Raw genomic sequence first — 24,042 nt, forward strand, 5'->3', positions numbered from 1 at the left:
GAACTGCCCTATTGACTATATATTTTTGCAAGCCTGGAACTTCCCCCAGATTAGGGGTTTTAAGATAGAACAAAAAGAGGTGAGTGATCACAAACTTCTCCACTTAATAATATCAGGGGGAAGGAAATTGCAGAGAGAAATGGTGATTACCCAGGAGGTCGAGTACCCCAAACGGGTGACGACACGACTAACTGATGAATATATGGAAAAACTGAAGGTCATGCAAATAAAAACGGCACCTGAAGATTGCGAGAATAAAACCCTGGAATGGTTTATAGAGAAATTAGAAGAAGAAATGCCTAAGAATAGAATTAAATAGGGAGAAATCCACAAGGGTAAAACAAATAAACCGAGAGAAAGGGTTTTCTGTGGCGTGCCAAAATAAGAAAAAGGAGATACGGGCAGTACAAAGAAGACAAAAAAAGAACTTCACACAAGAGAGACAGGAACAACTAATCAAGCAGAAAAAAGAATTTAAATTAATGGTAAATAACGCAAAAAGGATATAAAAAGAGAAATGCTGGTTAGATCTATTAGAAGCCATAGAGGATAAAAATTTAAGGCAATTTTGGAAACTAGTAAAAGCAGCAGCCGGAACAGCGGATGGAGAATTAAACTGCGTGGTGAGTGAGGCCGCATGGGAAGAGTACATAAGGGAACTGTATGGGGTAAGAACGCCCAGAGAGGATGTGGAGGCCAAAATATGGCTAGAAATCTCTGAAGACCTAATAACCAAATTTAACGAAGAACAAGTAGAGCTTACAATAAAAGAACTTAAGCTAACCCGTGCTGCAGGTCCAGATAATCTCCCTGCAATAGTTCTGAAGTCGGAGGTTAAATGGTGGGCAAGATTTCTGGCTAAGATGTTCTATATAGTCTTAAAAGTAGGAGTAACGCCACCTACTTGGAAGGGTGCCATAATTAGGCCAATCCACAAGAAAGGGAGTAAAGAGGTGCCACAAAATTACCGGCTGATCAACCTCTTAGATATAGGAGAAAAAGTCTTCTCTAAAATTGTTTTGAAACAATTGAATGCATGGGTCGAAGAGTTCCAAATTGTACCCACAGAACAGGGTGGATTTAGAGAGGGCCATTCCACAATAGATCATGGATTTGCCCTATGGGCTATGGCTAGGAAGTCGACGGAACAAAATGGCAAGTTATGCTGTGGTTTCGTCGACTTCAGAGCAGCCTTTGATTCAGTAGATCGGGCTTGCCTATGGGATACCCTAAAGAGGTTAAATATTCCCAAAGATCTCCTCACAATAATAAAGGAACTACATAGGGAAAATTGGGGGCAAGTTATCAAGGATACCGTGGGATCTTTGACCCCAAAAATACCTATTGTCAATGGATTAAGACAGGGCTGCGTGTTGGCTCCCCAGCTTTTTTCTATTTTTCTGTCTGATCTCCCGGCATTTCTAGAGGTGGAGGGTAGTGCCAGCCCTAAAATGGATGGAAATAAGGTATCCTGTTTATTGTACGCGGACGATCTGGTAATAGTAGACCAGACCGAGAGGGGTCTCCACAGAAAGCTTAATGCCTTTAAGACATATTGTGATAGTAAACTCCTAACTATTAATCTAGATAAAACCAAAACCTTATGTTTCGGAAAAAAGATAAGTAGGTTCAGTTGGTACATAGGTGATCTCAAACTGGAGATAGTTAATGAGTACCGATACTTGGGTATATGGTTCGATAAGGCCCTAAATTGGAATACCCACCTGGAAACACAAAAAGCAAAGGCACTCTCTTCCATATGTGGTTTAAAAAGGTTTAATGGGGATTATGGAGAGATGTCACACCGACCAATGCTTAGAGCTTTTGAGGCAATGATCCCCTCCCAAGTCCTGTATGGAGCAGAGATCCTTTATTTGAGCGGTAAGGGATCCTGGGATGTGATAGAGGGGAAATGCATAAAAAGGCTCTTATCCCTTCCTCAATCTTCTTTGATACAAGCCATAAGAACAGAAATAGGTACAAAGTCCTGGGCGATACAAGCTCAGATGGCTGTGATCAGATTTTGGAAGAGATTGGAAGATCCAGAAAGGCAAAAAGTAGCACACTGGTGTCGTACAGAAATTCAGAAAAGTGAGCTAAAATGGGCAAAGGTCAGTAGGGAAAAATTGATGGGAATTTGTAAATTATTAAAGATTGATGTGGACCAGGAAACGTACCAAGTTCTTAGTACCAAAGGTGAGCTGAAGCAAAGGGGGAAAGAAGTCTCTAGACTGACTGACATTGAATATTTAGTAAAGAAAAAATCAGTAGCGCATATGTTAAACGCTTGGTCCAATGAAAACTGGTTCCCCTACCTTGATAGGCTACCAAACCGTGGGTACAGGCAAGAGATCCTGAGGCTTCGGATCGGGATTAACCCATGGCTAATAAACAGAGACCTTAAGTCAAAAATGTTAGACCAGCAAGGTCTTTGTAGGTGTAAGTTGGGAACTAAAGGAGACCTGCTACATATCCTGCTAGATTGTCTGACACTTAGATCAGAGAAAACTGTGGCTGCGCCCAGTCTTTCTAAAACATGATATAAAAACAAGGACGCAGGCAGCCAGGCTTTTAACCGAAATCCCTTCCATTGATATTGTAATTGCCCTTAGGATTTTTTAACGGTTGTAATTTTTAAAATAGGCTTATGAATTTACTGTGCATACTCCATTTTGTGTTATGTTCATTGCATTGTTTAAAGACTATGGTCATAATAAACATACATTTTGACTTGACTTGACTAGTCCAAATGTAAAATCAAAGAGAACTGGTTAGACCCTAGTCCTATTCCCAATACTGGAGTAGCGTCACACACATTTGAAAGGCAGCACATTTCTAAAAGCTTGCTGCACCCAGCAAATGACTTATCTGCAGCCATTTAACATCTGTGAATGTCCATGTAGGAATGTACTGTAGTGAATTATTTTGATGCACTGCTGCCCTCTACTGTTCTTTTTGACAATACTATTTTGTTGTTGCTTTATGTACCATCCTTTCCAATTCCTTGATCAGCAAAAGGGTAGGGTTTCTTGACACCCCAAAAGTATTTTCTTATTATAGCTGCTGGCTGAGTATTTTTATTTATAGTTAACTATTTATCACCATACCTATTAAGGGGTTTAGTTTCATTTTTACCCACATCTGTATTTCTTCATTGTATTTTCAAGTAGAAGAACATGTTTTACTTACATTCATAACAAAATTGTAAGTTATTTGTTTAGTGCTGTAACAATTTAAGGATGGCTGTTCCAACACAATTTCTTTCTGAGGCATACCTTGCCGCTCAGGCCAAGCTACCAAATGTGAGCTATGGTTAAACGTCTTGAGACCAGGTTACCTTTGAGGCTATTGCTCCTTCAGCAGTGCAGGAGATAAATTGAAGCCCACGTCAAGTCTACACCCTCTACACCACATAGTCCAGTCAGATTTGGCAGATTCTTCTTGAGGAAGCAACAATAATACCTAGATCACTCCTCCTCCAACTACTACCAATAATTACTTGTTTTTTAAATCCTGCATGTCTACCATTTCTAAGGGCTTTAAATAGCATGTTTTACTATTACTTTATGTATTGGTACTCCAATGTTCACTTAGCAAGACGTTTATGCATCAGTCCTGGGCAACTAGTATTGTGTCTGTCCAGTAGAGCTGTAAAAACAATGTTCATTGCTGTGAAATCAAACAAATAGAAACCCCTTGGAGGCCACCGGCAGTGTGTCTGGCCCATTTGTATGTATAGATTTTGTACCTTTTTCCTAAACAACAGTCATTCTGTAATAATGTTCTGTGCTATTTCTGTTTCTTCACAGAGGTGCTGCTTGAAGCTCTGTGTTTCAGTGTTGATCCATACATGAGGTGAGACCATTTTGCTTAATAGAGTAAAACGTCTATTTGTATTTCTATGTTTATTGACTAGCTCTTCTACTTGAAGGCTTGTTCAAAGGTAAACTCAAGTGGCACTTATTTAATTATTTCTAAAGTGCAAGCGTTCATGCCATAGGTATCTTGAAAATAGAAACCAAAAGAATAAAAATAAACGAACTTCCTCTACAGCGAGAAACAGGTGGTGTCGAATAAGCATAAACAGGAGGAACATTGTGGCAGCTAAGAAATACTAAAGCTCTTTAAAGTGCACTTTAAACAATGATTTTGTTTTTTTAGGTCTCGCCTACGTAGCGTGCATGCGCTACATAGGAGAGACACCACATACATTACATTACATTACATTACCTTTAGCCATCAACACAGCTGTGGGGGCAAAAACTTGCACACGCTGCATTTCTTGCAATGGCAACGCATGCACATCTGGCGATTCCCTTGCGGGAGTGCGCAGCACCATATGGTGGCGCCATATGGTCGCAATCATGGTGCCTTGCTGCACGCTCCCACAAGGGAATCGTGCAGGCCTCCTTCCCCTGCTGCCGCACGAGGCGCGCGCTTATTACATTACTTTCCAGCAGTGAGGTTATCATTTTTTTTAACGTAAATCACACATGTTTAAGAGCAAGCTGAAGAAGCAGTTTTCTGATCCCTCCTAATAATTTCCAGTGGCTGAGATTAATTCAACAATTCCACCAAACACGTTTTTGTTTTCCTCGCAGCTTTCCTCATTTGCCTGAGTCTACAGGAGATGAAAGTTATTAGCACATGCTCACACTTTGCATTAACAATGGCACACCTCTCTACTGAACATGAAATATGAATGTGTAATAAATTGGCCACGGTCATTGCATAAAATTGTTCTGGAACGGTTTATGGCATCAAACTTCAGAAATATGCCCAGAATTAAATCAAAACATTTCAGTTTAATTTGTGAAAAATTAGCTTTTTGCAATGGATCCAATGCAACCTGCGTGTGTTATTTTATTTTCGATTCCTTGCCAATACTACGTTTCCACGTTTGCTGGATACATTTTTCTGTCGTCCCTGCTCAGTTTGAAGTTTGAAATGCCCAAGGACAACCGAACAGTGTCCAAAATGCAAAAGTGGCTAAGCCTTTGGGGTGCTCTGCAGTAAATCATTTTACACTTCAACGAATGCTGCATGGCCCGTTTCTAACACTTGAAAGTTCTAAAACTATGAATCATGGAAAAGCAGCATGTGCAGTATGCCACCCAAATGAAACCACAAATATTTCGCTAAAAAATGTACTTAATGCCTCATTAAGAAAAATACAGACCCTCATTGTGTCACAGCCTTCCAGAGCGAGCTCACTGCACAGCACGGCAGAGTGCTGACAGATTGTTCGAGAGCGCCAGCCCCATTTACGCAGGTGCGACTTCAGTTTTGAAAGGCCCGCTGGAACCCACTGCTTCATGCGGGCAGCAGGGCCGGCCTTAGGCATGTGCAAGCTGTGCACCTGCATAGGGCCGCCAAACCCCAGGGGCCGCCACGAGGAATCGGATACAATACATATTCGTGGGCGTGGCGGCCCCTGGCAGAGATTTGGCGTCCTCCGGCTTCCACTAACTTGCAAACACCCTGACCCCCGCTTCACCCCCTCAAGTCCTCCCTTCACCCCCACCGGCAACATAAGATTGCCCAACTGATATTTCCTGTTCTTCCAGGGCAGTTCTCACTCACAATGCTCGAGCACAATCCTTCTCAGGCCATGCGCCAGGAATATGGAGCAAAATCTTTTCGCATCACGTACTGTCACCCTTACATCTGCAGTTGAGAAAGGAGTTTGGGGTCTTGTCTCTTTGCACATGAGAACCACCACTCACTCGATGCTTCCTGCCTTCCACCTGGACCCAACACTGGTTCTTGGATGAGATCCAAATGCCCCTTCTCTCGTGACGTAGGTGCGTTATTTCACGGCATAAATGTCCCGTCTGCAGCTGGACTAATGTCAAGCATTTTGCCAACGGCGCCTGTCACTGACTGTGCCCGTCACGGTGTGGCTCTCTCTGTTTGCTGGGACACAGGCGGCCGGCACCTTGAGCAGCAGAGTCTCTCTCTGCTGCTCGAGGTGCCGGCCGCCTGTGTCCCAGCAAACAGTTAACAGCAGTGCGCTGCTCTCTGAGAGCCGGCGCTACAATGTATCGGAGTATGGGTACTCCCGCGTTACGTCTGCCGGCCGCCAGGAACGGACAGGAAGTCTTGAGCAGTCTGTTGTCCAGCTTTGCTGCTTAGCTATGTTTGAATCATGCCGAGGCGAGCCCGCAGTGACTTCACGTTCTGGTAGTGCTGTTGGAGCTGGAGTTCCCTCCTGGTTGTGGAAAATCATGGCAGTGCTGCTCATTCCACCGCCTGGCTCCAGTGAATTAAAGATCCTAACCCTGATCATGACCGTTCCCTCCACTCCGCCACCCCCGTGAAGTGAGAGGGAGTTACTGTGCAGGCCAGGATTGGAGTCTGAGGAAGCAGGCAGGACTCCGAATCTGAAGTAAGTCGGATAAATACTGTGTTACCTACAGCTGTTTATTAAAATTTAGTTTAAGCCGCATCTGATACCTACAATATGTGTTTTTGTGATCGACGCCTGTGCAAACTAAGAAGTGCGGGGTGGCTACAATTCAATGAAACTCGTAGCAGTGCTGCTCGACCAGCAGCTCAGCTAAGACCCCTGCACAGACCCGGGCAGCCACTGGAGTTGCTGAGCCACCCATCATGCCCAGGCCGGGGTTTGCTGCTGCGGGAGTCATTAGGCAAGGTGCGGCCCGTGCCGTATGAAGAATCGTGTCAGCAAAGTTTGTAAGTAGTGCCTCGAGATGCATCTCTATGCTGCAAATTGCTTTAATAATAACGCGCCTTAGTGCTGCTTGTGCTAATATGATTGAGCTTGGATATTAACTACAGGCACCAATAGAGCAGGTCTAGGAACAACTTGGCCGGTTTAAAGTTGATGAATTGCCGAGTAGAGGCGGCACCGTAAGAGGGACCGTTCGCCCTCAGTTGATGAATTGCCGAGTAGAGGCGGCACCGTAAGAGGGACCGTTCGCCCTCTGTCTCCAGAACGCAGCAGTAGGGGGTGCAAGAAGGTCTGCATTGAGCAGGGGTTACTGAGGTCAGACAGCAGCAGAGAAGGTATTGAGCAGCTCGTTTTCTAAGTTTTCATGAAGTCCATGTTTCATCTTTGGGCCGAATTTAACTGCATCTTTATTTTTCTTGTTTTTGTTCATGTGCGCAGGCCAGCTTGGCAATACCCTTGATAGTAAAAAAAAAATGTCTTGTGCCACAGCCCTGGTTTTCTTCTGAGTTGCCACCTGTCTGCCCTGTTAGAGCTGAGAACTGACTGTACATCACATAGCAGTATGTCTTCTCACTGACTGTAAGCTGTGTTTGTAGTGGCTGGCACCTGGGTCAGGTGATTGTGAGAGCCACTGTGGTGCTTGCCAACGTACCTTCTCAGTGCGCCAAGCATCACTGAGTCGGCAGAGCTTGTAGTGTAGCTCTGTGTGACAAAATGCGAATGGGGTGATGGTGCCACCAGGTAGTGGGCGGCATGCAGGACCAGGGCACACTGCTCAGTGATACAGCTCGTGGATTATGATGTGACTTGTCTTAGAGGTCCTTGTTGCTCAAATGGGTGTAATTTCTGTAATGTATATATTTTTCTTGTTTTCATTGCTAGATTTTTTTCGTGAGAAAGTGTCACTCATATTTGTTGAAATATCACTATATAATTACAATGAATTTAAGAGAATGTCACACGTAGCAATCTGAAACCTTGGCAGCTATGAACTACATGCTGCCCGAGTTAGCACAAGGGTTTTTATTTTTATTTCCAATAGATGCTCATGCTCAGAGAAAATGCTCTGTTCCACCACTCCGACCCCAGACAATAGTGTCACCGGCAGCCCACACCGTCTCACTCCGCAGTCGGACTGCAGGCAGTTCTAAATGGCACAAAGTGGTGATTGTGCACAGAGACAGTCGTGCACTGATTAATCTGCTAGCCACAGGGCCTGCCATATGAAAAGCAAAACTACAGCCACACGCACGCACCACGCCCCCAAGTGGAGTGGTGAGAGCACGCACTGTCAGTAGTGCACTCGTGGTGCACATGCGATAAGGAGCCAAATGCCTGGATCTCCTTAAGAGTTAATGTTAAAGTTGTTTCTCATTAACCGGAGGTATTTACTTCTGAAACACCATTTCCAAGTAAAACATTTCTCAGCCCAGTAATAATTCTCCAGAATCCTTTCCACAGTGTGGCTATTTAGGTCACGAGAACGTTGTAGAAAAGTGTACACACAGGGTCAGTTTAAAGCCCCCCACCATCACCGAACTTTTCCCTTTCGCCACAAGCGGGGCATTGCGCTCTTCCGACATAGTCACCCCACCGGAGCCACAAATAAAGCGTGCCCCAGGCGCTCCTCGCTAGGCTCCCTTCTCCTTGTCATGATTGCTCATGGCTTCTAAATGTAACAATATGAAGGCACCGTACCTAATGGCGGAATTAAGGGCAGGCGTGCTGCAACATGAGTCAAGTACTGTCAAAGCCAATAGGTCTCTCCTATACTAGAGCTATTGGCTTTGCCACTGTGTTTTAGCCGTGTTGTACACCACTGTGGCTGCTGTTCAGCATGGCTAAAAGTTAGTGGTGTGGAGAGTCATAGAATGGAGTGGTGGGAGTAGAATGTCGTTGACTAGGTTTGTTGTAGAGTGGAGTAGCAGAAGTGGAGTTCAGTGGTTCATAGGCAGAGTCTGTCATACAGTGCAGTGTCGAAGAGTGAAGTGGCTTGGAGTGGAGTGGAGTGTGATGGAATAGGGTGGAGTGGGTTGGAGTGGATTGAGGGGGATTGGATTGGGGTAGAGTGGGTTGGATTGAGTGGGGTGGCAGGGGCGGCCTTAGGCATGTGCAAGCTGTGCACCTGTACAGGACCACCAAACCCCAGGGGCAACAATGCCAATATATATCCTTAATATAATACATATTTGCATGGCGGCCCCTGGCAGGGATTTGGCGGGCTCCGGCTCTGTTCCACTTTCAAACACCCTGACCCCCCCCTCTTCACTGGCCTCCGCGCTCCACCTCGCCAGGACCCCCTCTTCCAGGGCCCCCTACCTACGCTCCCTGCACAGGGCCACCATGAGCCTAGAGCCGCCCCTTGGCAGTACCATTCCTAGCAGGCAGCCGCGGCCCGAGCAGGTAAGAGCGCAACGTCCAAATCCCCTCCCCCAATTCCACACTGCCCAACAGCTGTTACCTGTTCGGGTCGCGGCTGATAGCCGGGTGTATCCAGAAGTCTCCAGAGATCTCATTTTTTGGAAAACCAGAGGTTCTTATGGCATTGTGCTTCAAGTGAAGATGGCAACACCACCTGTCAGAAATGTGTGTGGAGTGTGGGCTGACCCGTGCCAGTTTAGCATGACGTTTGCCTTCCCTTTCAAACATATTCCCTTTATAAGTATTTTTGCTGGACATATCATCACAACAGCCTCATTCACAATAGCCTCAGGCACAACTGTCTAACCAATACTGTTTTCTGGGAGTTAAATTACTAACAGGCCTAAATGGCCTACGAGTGCATGTCTGTGGGTCCTTATTCACCCAAAGCAGCACAGAAAAAGAACGCAAAATGAAAGTCTCTGACCAACCATTGAAGCATCAAGAAGCCTTCAAGTCAAGTCAAAAACTTTATTCGGAAACATGTAAATCATGTCCATAAAAGTACATACATACAATACATGTTAAAAGAAAAAATATACACATAACAATCACAATCCGCTAAGAATACAGTAAAATACATATGACGTGTCAAATAATGCTCTTTTTAAAAGGTTTCCAATAAATAAATTACTTTAAAATTGATAACTTAAAAAATCATGCTTTTCCTAGAGCTGATGGCCCTGAGTATATAACTAGCCGTATAAAAACAGATGTCAGGGTGTTGCAAATTAAAAAGTAACTTCATTGCCGCTTTAATACTTCTTGCTCCAAATTTAATAAATAAAGGTTTTAAAAAGAATTTGCGATATTCACCGTAGAGGTTGCATACAAGTAGAAAGTGCTCTGTGCTTTGTTCTGAAAAATTGTCGCACCGACATGGACCTATAGGGCGCATCTTAATCTCAGGAAATGCAACCAATAAGTGGACCGTACCCATCCTCATCCTGGTGAGGACAAACCGATGTTGCCCTTTGGTCACCTGGGGGAGGTAGGGGTGTAGGCCCTCAAATTCGTTCAGTTGGTTATAACGTATACAGGTGGAAAGTTTAAGATCATCCGTGGCTCGTCTTTCTGCACAATAATTTAAAAAAGTTAATTTCAGACTCTCTTTAGAGAAATCCGAGGCAGAACAGTGATCTAATGTAACGTTTAATCCAAACACATTAGAAAAGGATTCAGTTATGTATTTAATCCATGGGATTTTGAGAAAATAGTCTAGACGTAGACAATCCTCAATAATAGCCCTATTAAATGAGGTTTCGTCTTTCATCCAGACCGAACGCCATAACATCAAAGGTCTCAACAATAACAGATCATTTAGATGTTGTAGTCCTAATTCTTTGTGAACCAGACTATTGGCAGTGGATGTCGGGAGGCACAATAATTTTTTCAGAAATGTGTTCTCTTCTACCTGTAAGGGTTCTACCCTGGATACCCCCCAAACCCCCGCTCCGTAGAGAGCAGCCGAGAGACACCTGGCTTCAAAGATCTTAAGCATTACCTTAGGCCTTCTACTACCTAGTTTACTTGCAAAAGCAAATATTCCATTGGCACTCCTGATCATTTTGTCGCGCACCACCTTGTGCTCGACATCCCAGCGGCCGCTTTTGGAAAAGGTAACCCCCAGGTAGCAGAAGTTTTCCACACACTGCACCACTTGGCCATCAATGTGATACCTATAGGGCTTTTTAGTTTTGACATTACTAGCTCCACACTCCATCACATATGTCTTGCTCTTATTAATGACCAGCTTTCTTTTTTCTATAAAGGCCACAAATTTGTCCATCAAGAGCTGTAGACCCCGGGGAGTCCTAGAGAGCAACACAGCGTCGTCTGCATAGAGTAACACGGGGATTGTACTTGCGTTTACTCTAGGAGCGTCCGCTGGTGCCTTCTTAAGGATCGAGTCTACTTCATTAATAAATAGAGTGAAAAGCAGGGGTGCCAAAACGCACCCTTGTCTAATACCTCTCCTGACCCAGAATTTATCTGTACATTCGCCCGAAGGCCCATACCGGACACTCGAGCTGAGTCTCTCGTACAGGCGGGCCAGAAAATATATAATTTCCCTAGGTGCTCCCATTTCTAGCAGGGTAGTCCATAGTATGGCGTGGTCCACCAGGTCAAAAGCGCTGCTCAGGTCAGCGAAGCAAAGGTAGAGTGACCCATTTTTTGCTCGGGTATATTTCCCAATCAGGAGTTCCAGGTTTAGACTTTGTTCAATGCAACCTCTTCCTTTCCTAAACCCGTATTGGCAGTCTGTCATTATCTGATTAGACTCTGCCCACTCTTCTAATCGGACGAGGAGTACACGGCTCATAATCTTGACGGACGAATCCAGCAATGAGATTGGCCGGTAGTTTTTGGCGTTTCCTCGGTCCCCTTTCTTGTGAATCGGAACTATTATTGATTCAGACCAAGTGCACGGGATAGTACAGTGAACAGCGGCGTTAAAAACTTTGACCAGTACTGGCCCCCAAATGTCCGGTGCAAATTTGTATACGTCAACTGGGACACCATCGGGTCCCTGGGCCTTTCCGCCCTTACTGGCCCTGATACTACTTAGGACCTCCTGTAAGGTGATATCCAGGCTAAGTACTGGCCAAGAGCAATTTATCGGCAGCAATACCGTTTTAGGATTAAAAATGCCAGAAAAATGCTGTTCCCATGATTCCTTACCTACGTTTGAGGTCAACACTGGGAGTTTGTCATCTTTTAAAAAGGGACTGTTAACTGCTGCCCAAAAAAGAGTACAGTTATTCGAGACAGCCGCTTGATCAAAACGTTCCCAAGCTTCCTCACGTAGTTCAGCTTTCCTTTGCTTAAGAGCTGAATTATAGTCAAATCTGAGTTTAGATATAACTGTTTTATCTCTAGGTTTAATGGTTAATGCATTTTTTAGAGTCTTCAGTGCCACAGTACATGCATTATTGAACCATCCCCTTGCTTTGTTATTAGAATTTCCAGCAACCCTGGTAAACTTATCACTGATAAAAACATTGATTTTTGAAAAGTGAAAAATACAGGCCTCCATATTTGAATTCTCATCAATTATTGATGTGATGTCATTTAAGCAGCCTGAGATAATGCAATTTGAGGTTACTTCAGCCTTATCCCCGGTCCACCTTATTCTGAATCCATTCGGCCTATGTACCTCAATGTTTGTGATAGGGCTACTATCTGGTGTTATGCAAGCTTCCCAAAACCTAGTTTCAATAACAAGACAGTTATGATCACTAACCATGTGGTCTACAACCTTGACACCAGAACTAAAAATAGCTAGTTCGGAAGACATGCAGATAAAATCAATTACAGTGTTCGCCCCTCTCCCCACAAAAGTTGGCAGGCTATCACCCTTATCGTCCTGCTCAATCTCTATGATCTCCATATCAAGGGCCAATAGGAAAGAGTTCAGGGTTTCTCCATATATATTGTGTTGGAAATGTGTGGCTGGCTCTCCAACACGGTTCAATGTGCCACACAACTTTTGATTAGAGAGTGGGCAAACAGAAATTTTAAAATCTCCAACGTATATGAACTCAAAAACTGTATTAGAAGCTTTCATCAGTTGTTTGATTGCGACGTCTAATTCTGAGATAACCAGATATCTACTAGCATCAAAAACATTATTATACATATTTATTAACAAGATATTTTTGTCTGCCTCATCAGCTAACCACAGCAGTTGGGAGTTATTGCCCACGGTGATATGCTCCTTCACCCTAATTCGCATTTTCACAGAAATCAGAGTCAGCAAACCACCTTTGGCCCTCCCAGAGGTAGTTGCTACTGCTGGTAGTTCATATGCTACAAAACCATCAAGGCCCTTAAAATTTAAACACCAGGTCTCTTGTAGACAGAGGATATCAAATGTTCTAATAAGTTCTAGCCACCCTAATACTTCAAATTTGGAAACTAGTCCTGCTATATTCCAACTAGCAATGTGGCAAGTTGTTGATGTCCCCATAACGGTATTACAAAAAGTACCCACAGATTTAGGCAATATACCATCTATAGAATTTGGGGAATGATTTAAGTCTGCTCCTGCGTACACTTCGGCAATCTCATGACTAACCTCTTGTCAATCGCAGTTATTAAGACCAGACAGGGCATCAAATCTGTTATGTAATAGCAGGCTTGGTACTAGAGGAGTAGCCCAGCGGTTATGCATATTTAAGTTATTGTCCCATCCTAGTGCTGGCGTTTTTGGCAGGGTTACATTATGCTGTTCCCCATAAAAGAATTTTAATGTTAGGGGAACCACCGTACCTCTTCTACGCTGAGGCGGGAGAATATGTGTTAAGATATTTGGAAGTACATCGGGGTGTGCAAAAGTTACCGCCACACAATCCCCTTTAAATCTTTTGGGGCGGTTCCCTATCCAAGGGACACGTTTAACTGTTTTAATATCATGCGCCAGTTGCTGTAACCCTCCAGGTGCTAACCTCATGTTACCTGAGAGCCAATGAAGGGCCTTACTACTCAGAGAGCTAGATGACTCGGTGATACCGTCATCCAGAAGGGGTACATTAGCTAGCACCAGTACAACGGGTGAGGCTTCCTCGATAAACTGCAGTGGGTCTGTACCGTGAACTTGTGCTTGCGGTAAATTTACTGTTAACGGACGCCCTTCTGCTGTTGTTACAGGTTGATTAACTTTCGGGGGCGGCATGTGTACTGGATTAGTCAGCACACCAGATGTCCCTTCTCCCACTAGGTTAATCCCTTCGGTACTACTTCTCGTTGTTAATAAAGTATTAAGGTTGCCTATTTCCTCCGTCAGTTTAGTTTGCACGCCTCCAAGTCTTTTCACTTCAGCCTGCAATTTATCGATTTTGGAGATCAGAGGTTTTACAATTTCAATAAGTTTACCCTCTACAACCTCGAGCAGTTTACTCAACAATTCATCTTCTCCTCTATTTCTTATAGACCCTTCCCCAACAGTCTTTTGCGGAGCTCTCGAAGGACCTGGGGATAATGTTCTTTTCCTTTTCACTCTTGGCCTAGGGCCGCCCTGCTTCCGCTGATTCTTCACACAGGTGCGCACAGGCCGGGGTGTGTACTCAGTCGGTGGTAAGTCATCCTCCAGAGGACCAGTTTCAATTTCTGGGTCTGAATCTATAACATTTTCTGAGTCTCCGTCCAGAATAACGGGAGATGGTAACATGACCGATAGCTGGCTGTTAGAATCAATGGTAGGTGGTACAGTTGGTGAGACCCTGGCTTCCACCAACACGAAAGGGCTATCATCGGTAGACAGTGGTAAGGTAGGGCTTAGTCTGCACAAGTCTGGTGACTGACTTAGCCCAAGTGATTCCCTCCTCTGTTCGTTACTTTTCTTGACAGTTTGCACAACATAGTTGTCCATAGTATTTGCGGGCAAAGCAGCAGGTTTCTTTTTAGACATAATCTATGTATAATATGCTATTGACAATTAACACAGGGACAACAGCAGAGTCTTACTTGTAGGCGTGTCTCTGATGGCACAGGGGGTCGGGCCCTGCCCCTGCCTCCTCCTGCCGATGAGGGCTGTAGAGGGCCCACCCTTTGCCCGGGCTTAGCCCCGGGCGCTCCCGCGCGCGACTCGCGGGGGCGAGGGGCGTTCCGTTCTTTCAAGCGCCTCCGGGCGCTCGTGCGGCGTCACTTCCGCCGCCGGGGCACCTGGGTGTTGTAGTCTCGGTGGTCGCTGGAGCGCTATGGCCCTGAGCGCTGCTAGCGCTGGCCGTTTCCCTCACGGCGTTGTTAATGGCGCTGGAGCGCTGGAATGGCAAGCTGTCTGCTGTCCTAGCTGGCCGTTCACCTCACGGCTTTTGGAAGTGTCAAGAAGCCTTCAATAATTGTGTTAAATGACTTAACTTGGGGAGAGGTAGAGCACTTTGGGGTCTCGACAAGAAGTAGGAAACGTTGCAGCAATGCCACACTACAATACAAGTGAGAGACTTGCTTGCTATGTCAACATATTTGCTTTTATGAAATAGGTAAAGGTTTATTGCAACAAACTGCCACTCTTACCTATACCTAATAATCTCTTGCATTAAAAGGCAGTACCACCTAACCAGGGTAACATCCTTTGAATATCTTTAATGGAAGCTAATTCACAACGGTATTTTCCTGACATGATGTTTTCATCATGAATTGAGCTCTATAAATGAAGGGTTACCTCACCGAAAACTGGTTAGCATTTTACTGTTAACTGAATACTGAAACTGAAATTAAAGATGCAGTGACTAAATATCCCATAATGCTATGGGGCTTACCGAAGGCAGCATTAATGAAGGGAAACACACATGAAACGCTCTGTGCTGTTTTATTTGAGCACTACCACAATCTGTATTTATATTTTAAAATTTGATTGGTATAGTGAGTTTGTTTGGCCCTAGAAGAGACAAGCAAATGGTTCATGATCTATTACGCTTCAGATTGTCTGTTTTAAATTTAGCAGTGATGGCTGGTGGATTTTAAAATTGGTGAGGCGTAAATTTCAGACCTAAATAAAATGCGTGAGCGAGCGTGCGTTGCAAACAAGCCTAAAGTGAAAGAGAAAGCAGCGGGTCCCCGCACGTGCATTTCGAAAAAATAGATTCAAATGGTGAATGGTACAGAACACATTTACTACAATTTATTTTAATGAAAATTACAGTACACTATCCCCTTTAGCATGTGTATCAGTTATGTTTTGTTATGTTGGTTTGTCTAGTGTAGCTAATCACCTGGTAGGGTATCCAGGTACTGGAGCAGTCTCATAGCCCTCTTATCAGTGCACCTGACCTCTTACATGCCCTCCTGGTCAAGTATTCCCATTTGGCACCCTTCGTACAGCCTTCCAGTAATGCATGCATTGCTATTATAACCCTTCCCACAACCATGAACTCTTCTTGCACTGATCCCCAGCAAGGCACCCCCTACATTCCTTCTCACAGCCATGTATGCACCCCTTCAGCCTTTTTGAAACCCAAGCAACCATTCATTCTTCTCAGTTCTATGTGCAATAATCTACAACAGCCTCCTTTGCAATACACCATTCTCAAAGCATGTGCACCCCTCTAGCGGCTGCGTTTGAGCTCCTGTCCACTGCTTCAACAGCCATTATCAGGGCAATTCCCCCTTTTACCTCTTAAGCTACCAGATGATGCAATGGACTTTTCTTTCACAAATGAAAGTTTTCATGTGTTTGTTCACTTGTATGAACTGAACGACCCCTGAACTACTAGTGGGGGAACAGCGTTTACCAACGCAACTTTTACCACGCACTACCTTTACCACGCAACTTTTACAACGCGAGTCGTTACAACGACTTGCGCTGGGGGGCGCTGTAGGATAGGGAATGGTTTAATTTACTATCCAAAACCTTCCCTACTATCCACGGGGACTGGAGTTGGAATAGTAAATTAAACTATTCACTATCCAGCGCCCCCCAACGCAAGTCGTTATACCGACTTGCATTGTAAAAGTTGCGTGTGAAAGGCATGCGTTGTAAAAGCATGCGTAATAACGACATACATCCCTACTAGTGCCAGAATTTCCCAAATGCTTAGTCTGAAGCCGGGAGTACAGCACACCTTCGTCGGTGATGAGAAGAAATCTGAGAACCTTAATTACTGACATTTTAAAAACACAAACAGCTCTTACAGCCCTTCAAGAACCATGTAATCCTCATACCATCCCCTCTCCAATATCTCTGATGGCCCCTCCCCATAGGTCTACCATGCCATCCTCCCCTCTTGACGCGCACCAATCCGGGGCCAGATAACACTCACAGACATGTTGAGCTCTCCTTAGAAAGCACACAAGACTCATCTCCTCACTTTTGCAAACCCCCCTCCCCCTCTAGAAATACACACCTAACTTGGGAGAGCCAGAGATATCTGCTGTGCAGGGCAGAGCAAGAGGGTGACTTTGGTATCTGGCTGTGCAGGTGCAGGTAATGGGGTGTGAGATGCTGGTCTGCAAACCACCACACGTGCAAGTAACACACACATATAAAAGACAATACAGATACAGGAGGGTCAGAGAGCAATAGGTGCCGCTCCATCCAACCTGAGTTTTGCACCAGTTGCACCACCCTAAAGCCGCTACTGCCTGACAATAAACATGGCTGGGGTTTGGGCTGCTGGGCAGTACAGAGAGCATCTGGTCCATTTGTTCACACAGACAACTGGTACCCATGGCAGTCTTCGTATGCTGCTTTATAAAAAAAACAATTCAGAAAAGGGGGGTGGTGATGAACAGAGTGTCTGAATTAAGCAGACCACTCTAACCCAGTCCAAAGATCAGGGCTTGATCCATCACCGTTATTTATCTCACTGCACCATCCCAGCTCAGAACCTGGCTATATGCAAATCAGTCTGTCCCTGGCCCAGTGCATCATGGGAACAGGGCAGACTAAACTACCAAGCCAATTCTTCACCAGAAAGGAGACAAGCTACCGGGGACCGGTTTCTGGCATTTCAGCCGTCTTCGGCCCGGCTTGCTTGAATCCTGATGGTGCAGTTTTAAAAACATGGTTTCACAGACCAAATCTAGAGGTAAAGGTGGCACAGTGAAAACAATGATCTGAATTTTACCCAAACCACCACTTTGATTTTGTCGTAATTTTTTACAGTGCATCCAAAATAAATACACTACTCCTTTCTTTAGTTGTCCTCATTTTTATAGTGCATCATAATTAATACTATTAATTTTTTTCCACAATAAACAAGCATTTGCAATGCAATCGGTTTTGCATTTGCGAAAGCTAGAGTTATTGGCATTGTAAATGATAATGTTTTAACTCATGTTTTTGTTTGCAGTGGAGTAATGTGACATGTAAAGCAGCTGACTTTGTAATTGGTGAACTAATTTCAAGTTTTAAGATTGATTAACCGTCCTGTGCTTTATGTAAATTAAGATTTTTCTCCTATTAACAAGTTTTGCACACTAGGTTCACTAAATCCAAAAAAGAAATAAAGAAGCAAAACAGCGATAGTAAAGTCCCCCACTCATTGGTTAGGAAGAACGGGGGCTGCAGAGGGACATTAGAGGGCTTGAACTAGAGGGCGAGTGAGAAAACACTGATTCAGATGTCGACAGCTCACTGAACGCACAGTGCACACAGCAGCATAGGACATGAAACTACTCATGGAAAGCGAAACGACCACAGCTCCATGTAGATGTGCGATGAGTGAACTTGTTGGTGGTGAATCCTCAAAGCAGACACACCAAAGTCCCCTGTGAGGATCAGCTGGAACAGGGCATTGTACTGCTTGGAATGGATCTCATTTAGGTACTCTTTCTGCTGCTCCGGTCTCGAGCTTCTTGTGAAACAATGCATGCATTGAATCACTTACTATAATAATATACCAATAATACAATATAATGGGGTAATAATAAATGTGACAGAAATAATATTACTATTCATCACAGCCTGCCCTGGAGTCACATATAATATCTGATCAAACGAAAGCCCTCTTTACTTTCCAGACATCATTGGTGGACTTTAACATAATTATTAATTCAGCGCCACTTGTGTCAGGATTCTTAGAAATTGTGGGTGCTGTGATTTTTCATCTCGGTTGCATTTCCTTGGATTGCATATTTTATGTGTGTTGTCGTTTGTTTTCTGAAGCCCTCTGCTGTAAGCAATGTTCCCTCTAATTTTTGTTCCTCTGTGTGCGGTAGTTTAGGGTCTCTGTGCGCTGCAGCCATGGCTATGTGCGCCAGAAACCAGACTGCGCGTGTGTGCAGCGCCAAATATCCCTCCAAACTTTTGTTGAAAATACTGTGCTTTTCAACACCCACGGCGCCACATTAAGGGTCTTAAGGCAGATTTGCAATTTGGATACACAGAGGCTTATGCTTGTTTAAATCCGCTGAGTGACATTAACCATGGTTATGGAATGAGGCTATGTCATCTAGAAGTGCGTTCACACTTTGGTTTTCTTTCGAGGCAGCTATCATTTTGCCCGGCTGTTGCTCCGCTGCTTTTATACGTCGGTGTGGTTACGTCTTTCTGGGTCCCTTGATTTCTGACCGTGCACCGGCGCTGAAATGTTGCTCATGCACATTCGGTATAGCTGCGGTTTCTCTCCGTTGTCGCCTCCTTTGAAACAACAACTGTCGCCAAAGCAGGGATGAGAAATCCCAGCCTGTGGTTGGCTAGGGCGGTGGGTGGTGCATGAAGTGAAGGCCAAGAGAGGAGTTACAGTGTCACTGGTCCGATCACAAGGAGCTGGTGTTGGTGGATATCTATGGCCTGCCAGCTGCTGTGAGGCATACTGTGGGAGGGGTGGCACCATGCCACCAGAGCTCAGCTACTACCGACAACGGCGCAGTTCCTCTTCATCCCACCTTCACCCTCCACCCTCGGTTCTCTTTTTGGCACTTATTCCCTAATCGGCCTGCCTCCGCCCTGGCTTCTGTCTCATTGTCACCTGTCCCACAATTCTCTGTGATGCCCAACCTCTTCTGGTGTGCTAATAATAATAGCAGGAACAATAATGTGTTTTTGTATAGCCCTTTATATACCACGCCTCATTTATAAGGAATGGAAATAGCAAGCAATATTATACAATCATAGAAACTCCAAATGCACGTGGATGTGGGCAGTGAGCATTTTATTACCTTCGGGGTGATGCATGGCTACATTGTTCCAGGCCCTCCGTGCCCCATCATCACAGCTATTCCAAGATATCAGCATACTCTTTCTTTCACATAAAGAAAACTCTGACATTCTAAAAGTATTATTTCTTGTACGTGTGCAAATTTCTGAATATTAAAACAGATATTACATACAGTATTTTATATCAGAGAGACCCCCCTGGGGCCAAATTCTGAAAAATTTTCTGGCCCACAGGAGTACAGAGGCCGCATTGACTCCAGCAAGACTCCAGCAGGATGGGAAAAACATTATAAAACAAGAATTTGCAGTGCAATAGGTCACACATTTACGACGAGTTTGAGCTACTGGTATTGTAAATGACAATGCCTTTTATTTATGTGTTGACTTTTTCTTCAGGCATTTGCCAGTTGTCTGGTGCTCATTGGATGCTGGGCGGGAGGTGTGTATTCAAGCTGGTATGCTAATAAGAAAGATAACACGGGCATTTGGGTACTGGAAGGTGTTCCACTATTTGCACAGTGTGTGATATGGCTTCTGTCTCAGTGATCGCGGCGTGGCTATGGCTACCTGTGAGTGGGGGAACTCGCTGTCCATCCTTAAAAACACTGGAGGCGGGCTGGGGCCACCGGGCGGTAAACTCCTATTCCAGTGGCCCACAGTGGTTCGTGCCCTGATCTTGCCAGTGCCTGCAGCCTCCTGGGTGGCCTTGGCAGAGTCTGTATCGCTGCCGCCAATGGCAATGGAGAGGCATAACCACCACAATCGGACTCCCATCTGCAGCTGAAACATGTTAAATTTACCAGCCTGTGTCTCGCACCGCGCGATCAGGTGCTAGCTGGTAGTAATGCTCAGAAGGTGTAATAGATGGCCGGACCAGCGCCGTGTGAGGTATCTAACTGCATGTTTCATGTTGTAGGGCCTCTCTGACATCGGTTCCCTCTTGGGCCGGGTCACTCACGTGACATCAGAGAGAGGCCCAGACCCTATGTTTTGCTGATTTTTATGGGAAGGAGGGGCCCACGACAAAGGCTGGCAATCTGTGTTTGGCAAAGGCTGGTAGCAAAAGCCTCCAAACAACAGTACAGCCAAAAAAAACAGCTCCTAGGCTAATGTACAGAGTCTTGATTTAATATATTGGAAATGAGGTTTCTGATATTGGTATGACTCCAAGTGTATGACTTAGACAAGAGTAGCACGCAGTCTATGTAAGTAGGCACTTGGGTACCCCACATTGGGGGAGTGAGGGGGACTACGTGCTATACAAATACTACAGTGCAATGCGAAATCCCATATGCAAATGGCATAATTATTTTTAGAATTTAACATCTTCTGATTGCATGCTCTCAAAAGGCCTCCTCTGTATTCCTAAAACTATGCATTCCTATAGCTTTTACCGAGGGGCAGCGGTAGTACGTCACGTCCTGCTGGCTGACACTGCCAGAGCGGGTAGTTTGGTTGCGAGGAACTTAGGCCGTCCAGAATCATGCTGCAGCTCGGTCTACAATGCTACTGTTTCCATATGACCAGCCTGTCCACCGGTGCTCTTCTTTATTTACGGTCAGCGGCATTCAATTATAATTTCCGAGCCGGCCAAGGACAGCCAGCAACCTAGACCAAAGTCTAAGACCAAGGCAGATTTCCGCAGGGTGTGCGGCTTGCGGCCTGAGTACACAGCTGCATTGTTGCAGTGTGACTCGCTGACGGGCCAATCTGACTAAAGATCCGTAAGTAGACCGTGTTTTACTAGTTGCCAGCCCTGAGTTTTTGTCATTGTTAACACAAATGTACTGAGAGGGCAGGGTCTGGAATCTGTGGTCCTTGTGCTGGTGCTGGGTCCCTTACCATCATCTTTGCCTGCAGTTTCGGCCCGGATCCAACAGCAACTCCAGAGCTGAGCTGGAGGTCACTGCCAGAAGCGCCTGTAGCTCAGTTTCAGGCTGCCTGCAGCAGCTGATGTGATCTGGTGCCTGCTGCTGGGCAGGTAGGGGCACCGCTCACCGATTGGGGTCGGCCACCCAGCTCGGGTAATGATGTTTATTGGGATTGAAACTCCTACATAATGAAATACAGCCTGTTATCTGTGCGTGCCACAGCCTCACTCTCCTTTGTAATTTCTAATATTTTAATGTTTCCTGTGTCTTCATTGCTTGATTTTCCTCACGATAAATTGTCAGTCATAGTCCTTGAAATGTTACTTATAATCGCACTGAAATTATGAAACTGTCACACATGGGAATCTTAAACCTTGGCAGGTATGCCCCTCCCGCTCCGGCCTCTCTTCCCCTGCTCGGATCCGCCGCCCTCTTCCTCTCCAAACCTCTGTCTGACAGGCGCCTCTTCCCTTTCTCTTCAGCGTCTGTATTCATTTTAATTGCAGCGCACACGGAATGCAATTAATATGAATACTACCTCAATGGCCCTCAATCAGCCCCGCATCTGTGCACTGTTAAGAAAAGAAAAACTGAGTGTCAAACACCGCGTGTGCTAAAGCACACGTCGTGTTTGAAACTCAGTTTTTCTTTTCTTAACAGTGCACAGATGCGGGGCTGATTGAGGGCCATTGAGGTAGTATTCATATTAATTGCATTCCGTGTGCGCTGCAATTAAAATGAATACTAACTCAATGGCCCTCAATCAGCCCCGCAGCGGCGCACTGACAGGAAAGGAATCGTGCAAGTGCTAGGGCCATTTGCACGTGAAAGTGAACAGCAAATTACGGGTTTTCGCGCCGCTCGCACGTTAATAGCGGCGGCGCGAACAGTCTCAGAATGTGCGCGCTAAATAATAAGCACTGCGCGCTTGGGGTGCCTTCAATGCGCGCGAGCGCAGGCGCGCAGGTTAGTGGGAACAGTGGCTGTAAGTATTATTAACATTCAGAGACGTGGCATCGGTCATATCTAAAATGAGTTTTGAAACCATTGTAGCTTATGGGACAACAAAAGACAAACGCTTAATTGCGAAAACAAAATTAATAACATTAATTTAATAATGGCATATTGTTGCTATAAACTGTGAAGAGGTGCTAAATGCCGCTCGTTAGAGTGGTAACGCGCATGCTGTATGTGAACGATGCACAGTGACGTGCGCGCTTCATACTTCATGCAGTAACTACACTCCAAGCTGGTTTGAAGCGTAAAAGGCCATTTATTAGGACAAGGTTATCAAATACTCTCAGCTTTATTAAGATAACAAATTCAACTCCAATGACTTTAATTACCAATAAACAAGCCCATCCCCCTCATCCATCCATTCTCCATCCATCTCATCACTTTCACTCCTTCCCATTCCTGCTGTAAACTTTTCCATCCATCCCTATCTTCATCTTCACAGTCCTCATAAGCATCCTCTCTTTCTTTCCCTCTGCTGTACCTTGCAGACAGAATTGTAGGAAATCAATTGTTGATATTGTTTGGGAGTGCCCTGCACTTGACGTCCCAATGTCTAAACTAGTTCGTTTTGCACGACTTTGAGAATATTTAAACTGCTATGGGATATGTTTTAGATATTACACAAACGTTTCACAATCTAAATGCTGGATTTATTATTTTTGATGGGAGGATTTACAATATTAGTTTGTGACTTTGCACTGTAATTATCTGTGAATACTGTAAAATTAGAATTTTTTTTGAAAATCTAACTTCATCAATTATTGGTAAGCTAACGAAAACAATGATTTTAAAGTCGGCATGGAATCATGGATGTCACTTTAACTTTCCTGTAGAAGAGAGCACATGGCCACTTCGAATCTGTGTGTGACGATTGTGTTTAATGGATGTCATTGGATCCTAAAAATTGTGATAATCTTTTGTGTGATTATAGAGTATAATCAATTCAAGTTTTCAAACTGTTTTAGCTCTTTCTGATTTAACACAAATCTGGTACTGTACATTTGTTCTTAAGGTGTAACCCAGGAGTCATTAATATCTGTGTACAGGCTGAAGAATATGTATATTTTGCCATGATATTTGTGAATTTCCTTCCCAGGCCTTACAGTCGGCGTGCCTTGAAGGAGGGGGACATCATGATGGGCACTCAAGTTGCCAGGTAATTCCTAATTTATTGAACAGTAACAGTAGGTACAAGACTGTCCGGTGTAAGCATAGAACCTTCACTGCGAGATACATTTGTCCACCAATAATACATCCAAAAAGTCTATTTTTTGTACTTTTTCAAGAAGTCAGTATGCAAATTGTGCCTAGGCTGAACAACAAATTACCTAAGTAGCCACTAGAAGTCATAGATATGGAAATTAAATAAATATATCATCATTCCATGCAAATTGTCACAGCATGTTCAACAGGAATACAATTTTAAAATGTTCTGACAT

General features: G+C 44.6%; 1 protein-coding gene across 4 annotated transcripts in view; it reads left to right on the top strand.

Annotated features, from left to right (window-relative positions):
- LOC147727609 (prostaglandin reductase 1-like) overlaps positions 1–24,042 on the top strand; it is a 336,086-nt gene that overhangs the window by 126,566 nt on the left and 185,478 nt on the right. For all 4 annotated transcript variants that reach the window (XM_086961643.1, XM_086961644.1, XM_086961641.1 and 1 more), the window contains exons 3-4: positions 3,810–3,855; positions 23,700–23,759. In XM_086961643.1, the coding sequence (XP_086817769.1) occupies positions 3,810–3,855; positions 23,700–23,759 (106 nt within the window). The remainder of the gene's footprint in view (positions 1–3,809; positions 3,856–23,699; positions 23,760–24,042) is intronic.

This window comes from Lissotriton vulgaris, chromosome 3_1 (genome assembly GCF_964263255.1).
Source record: "Lissotriton vulgaris chromosome 3_1, aLisVul1.2, whole genome shotgun sequence".
Taxonomy (NCBI): domain Eukaryota; kingdom Metazoa; phylum Chordata; class Amphibia; order Caudata; family Salamandridae; genus Lissotriton; species Lissotriton vulgaris.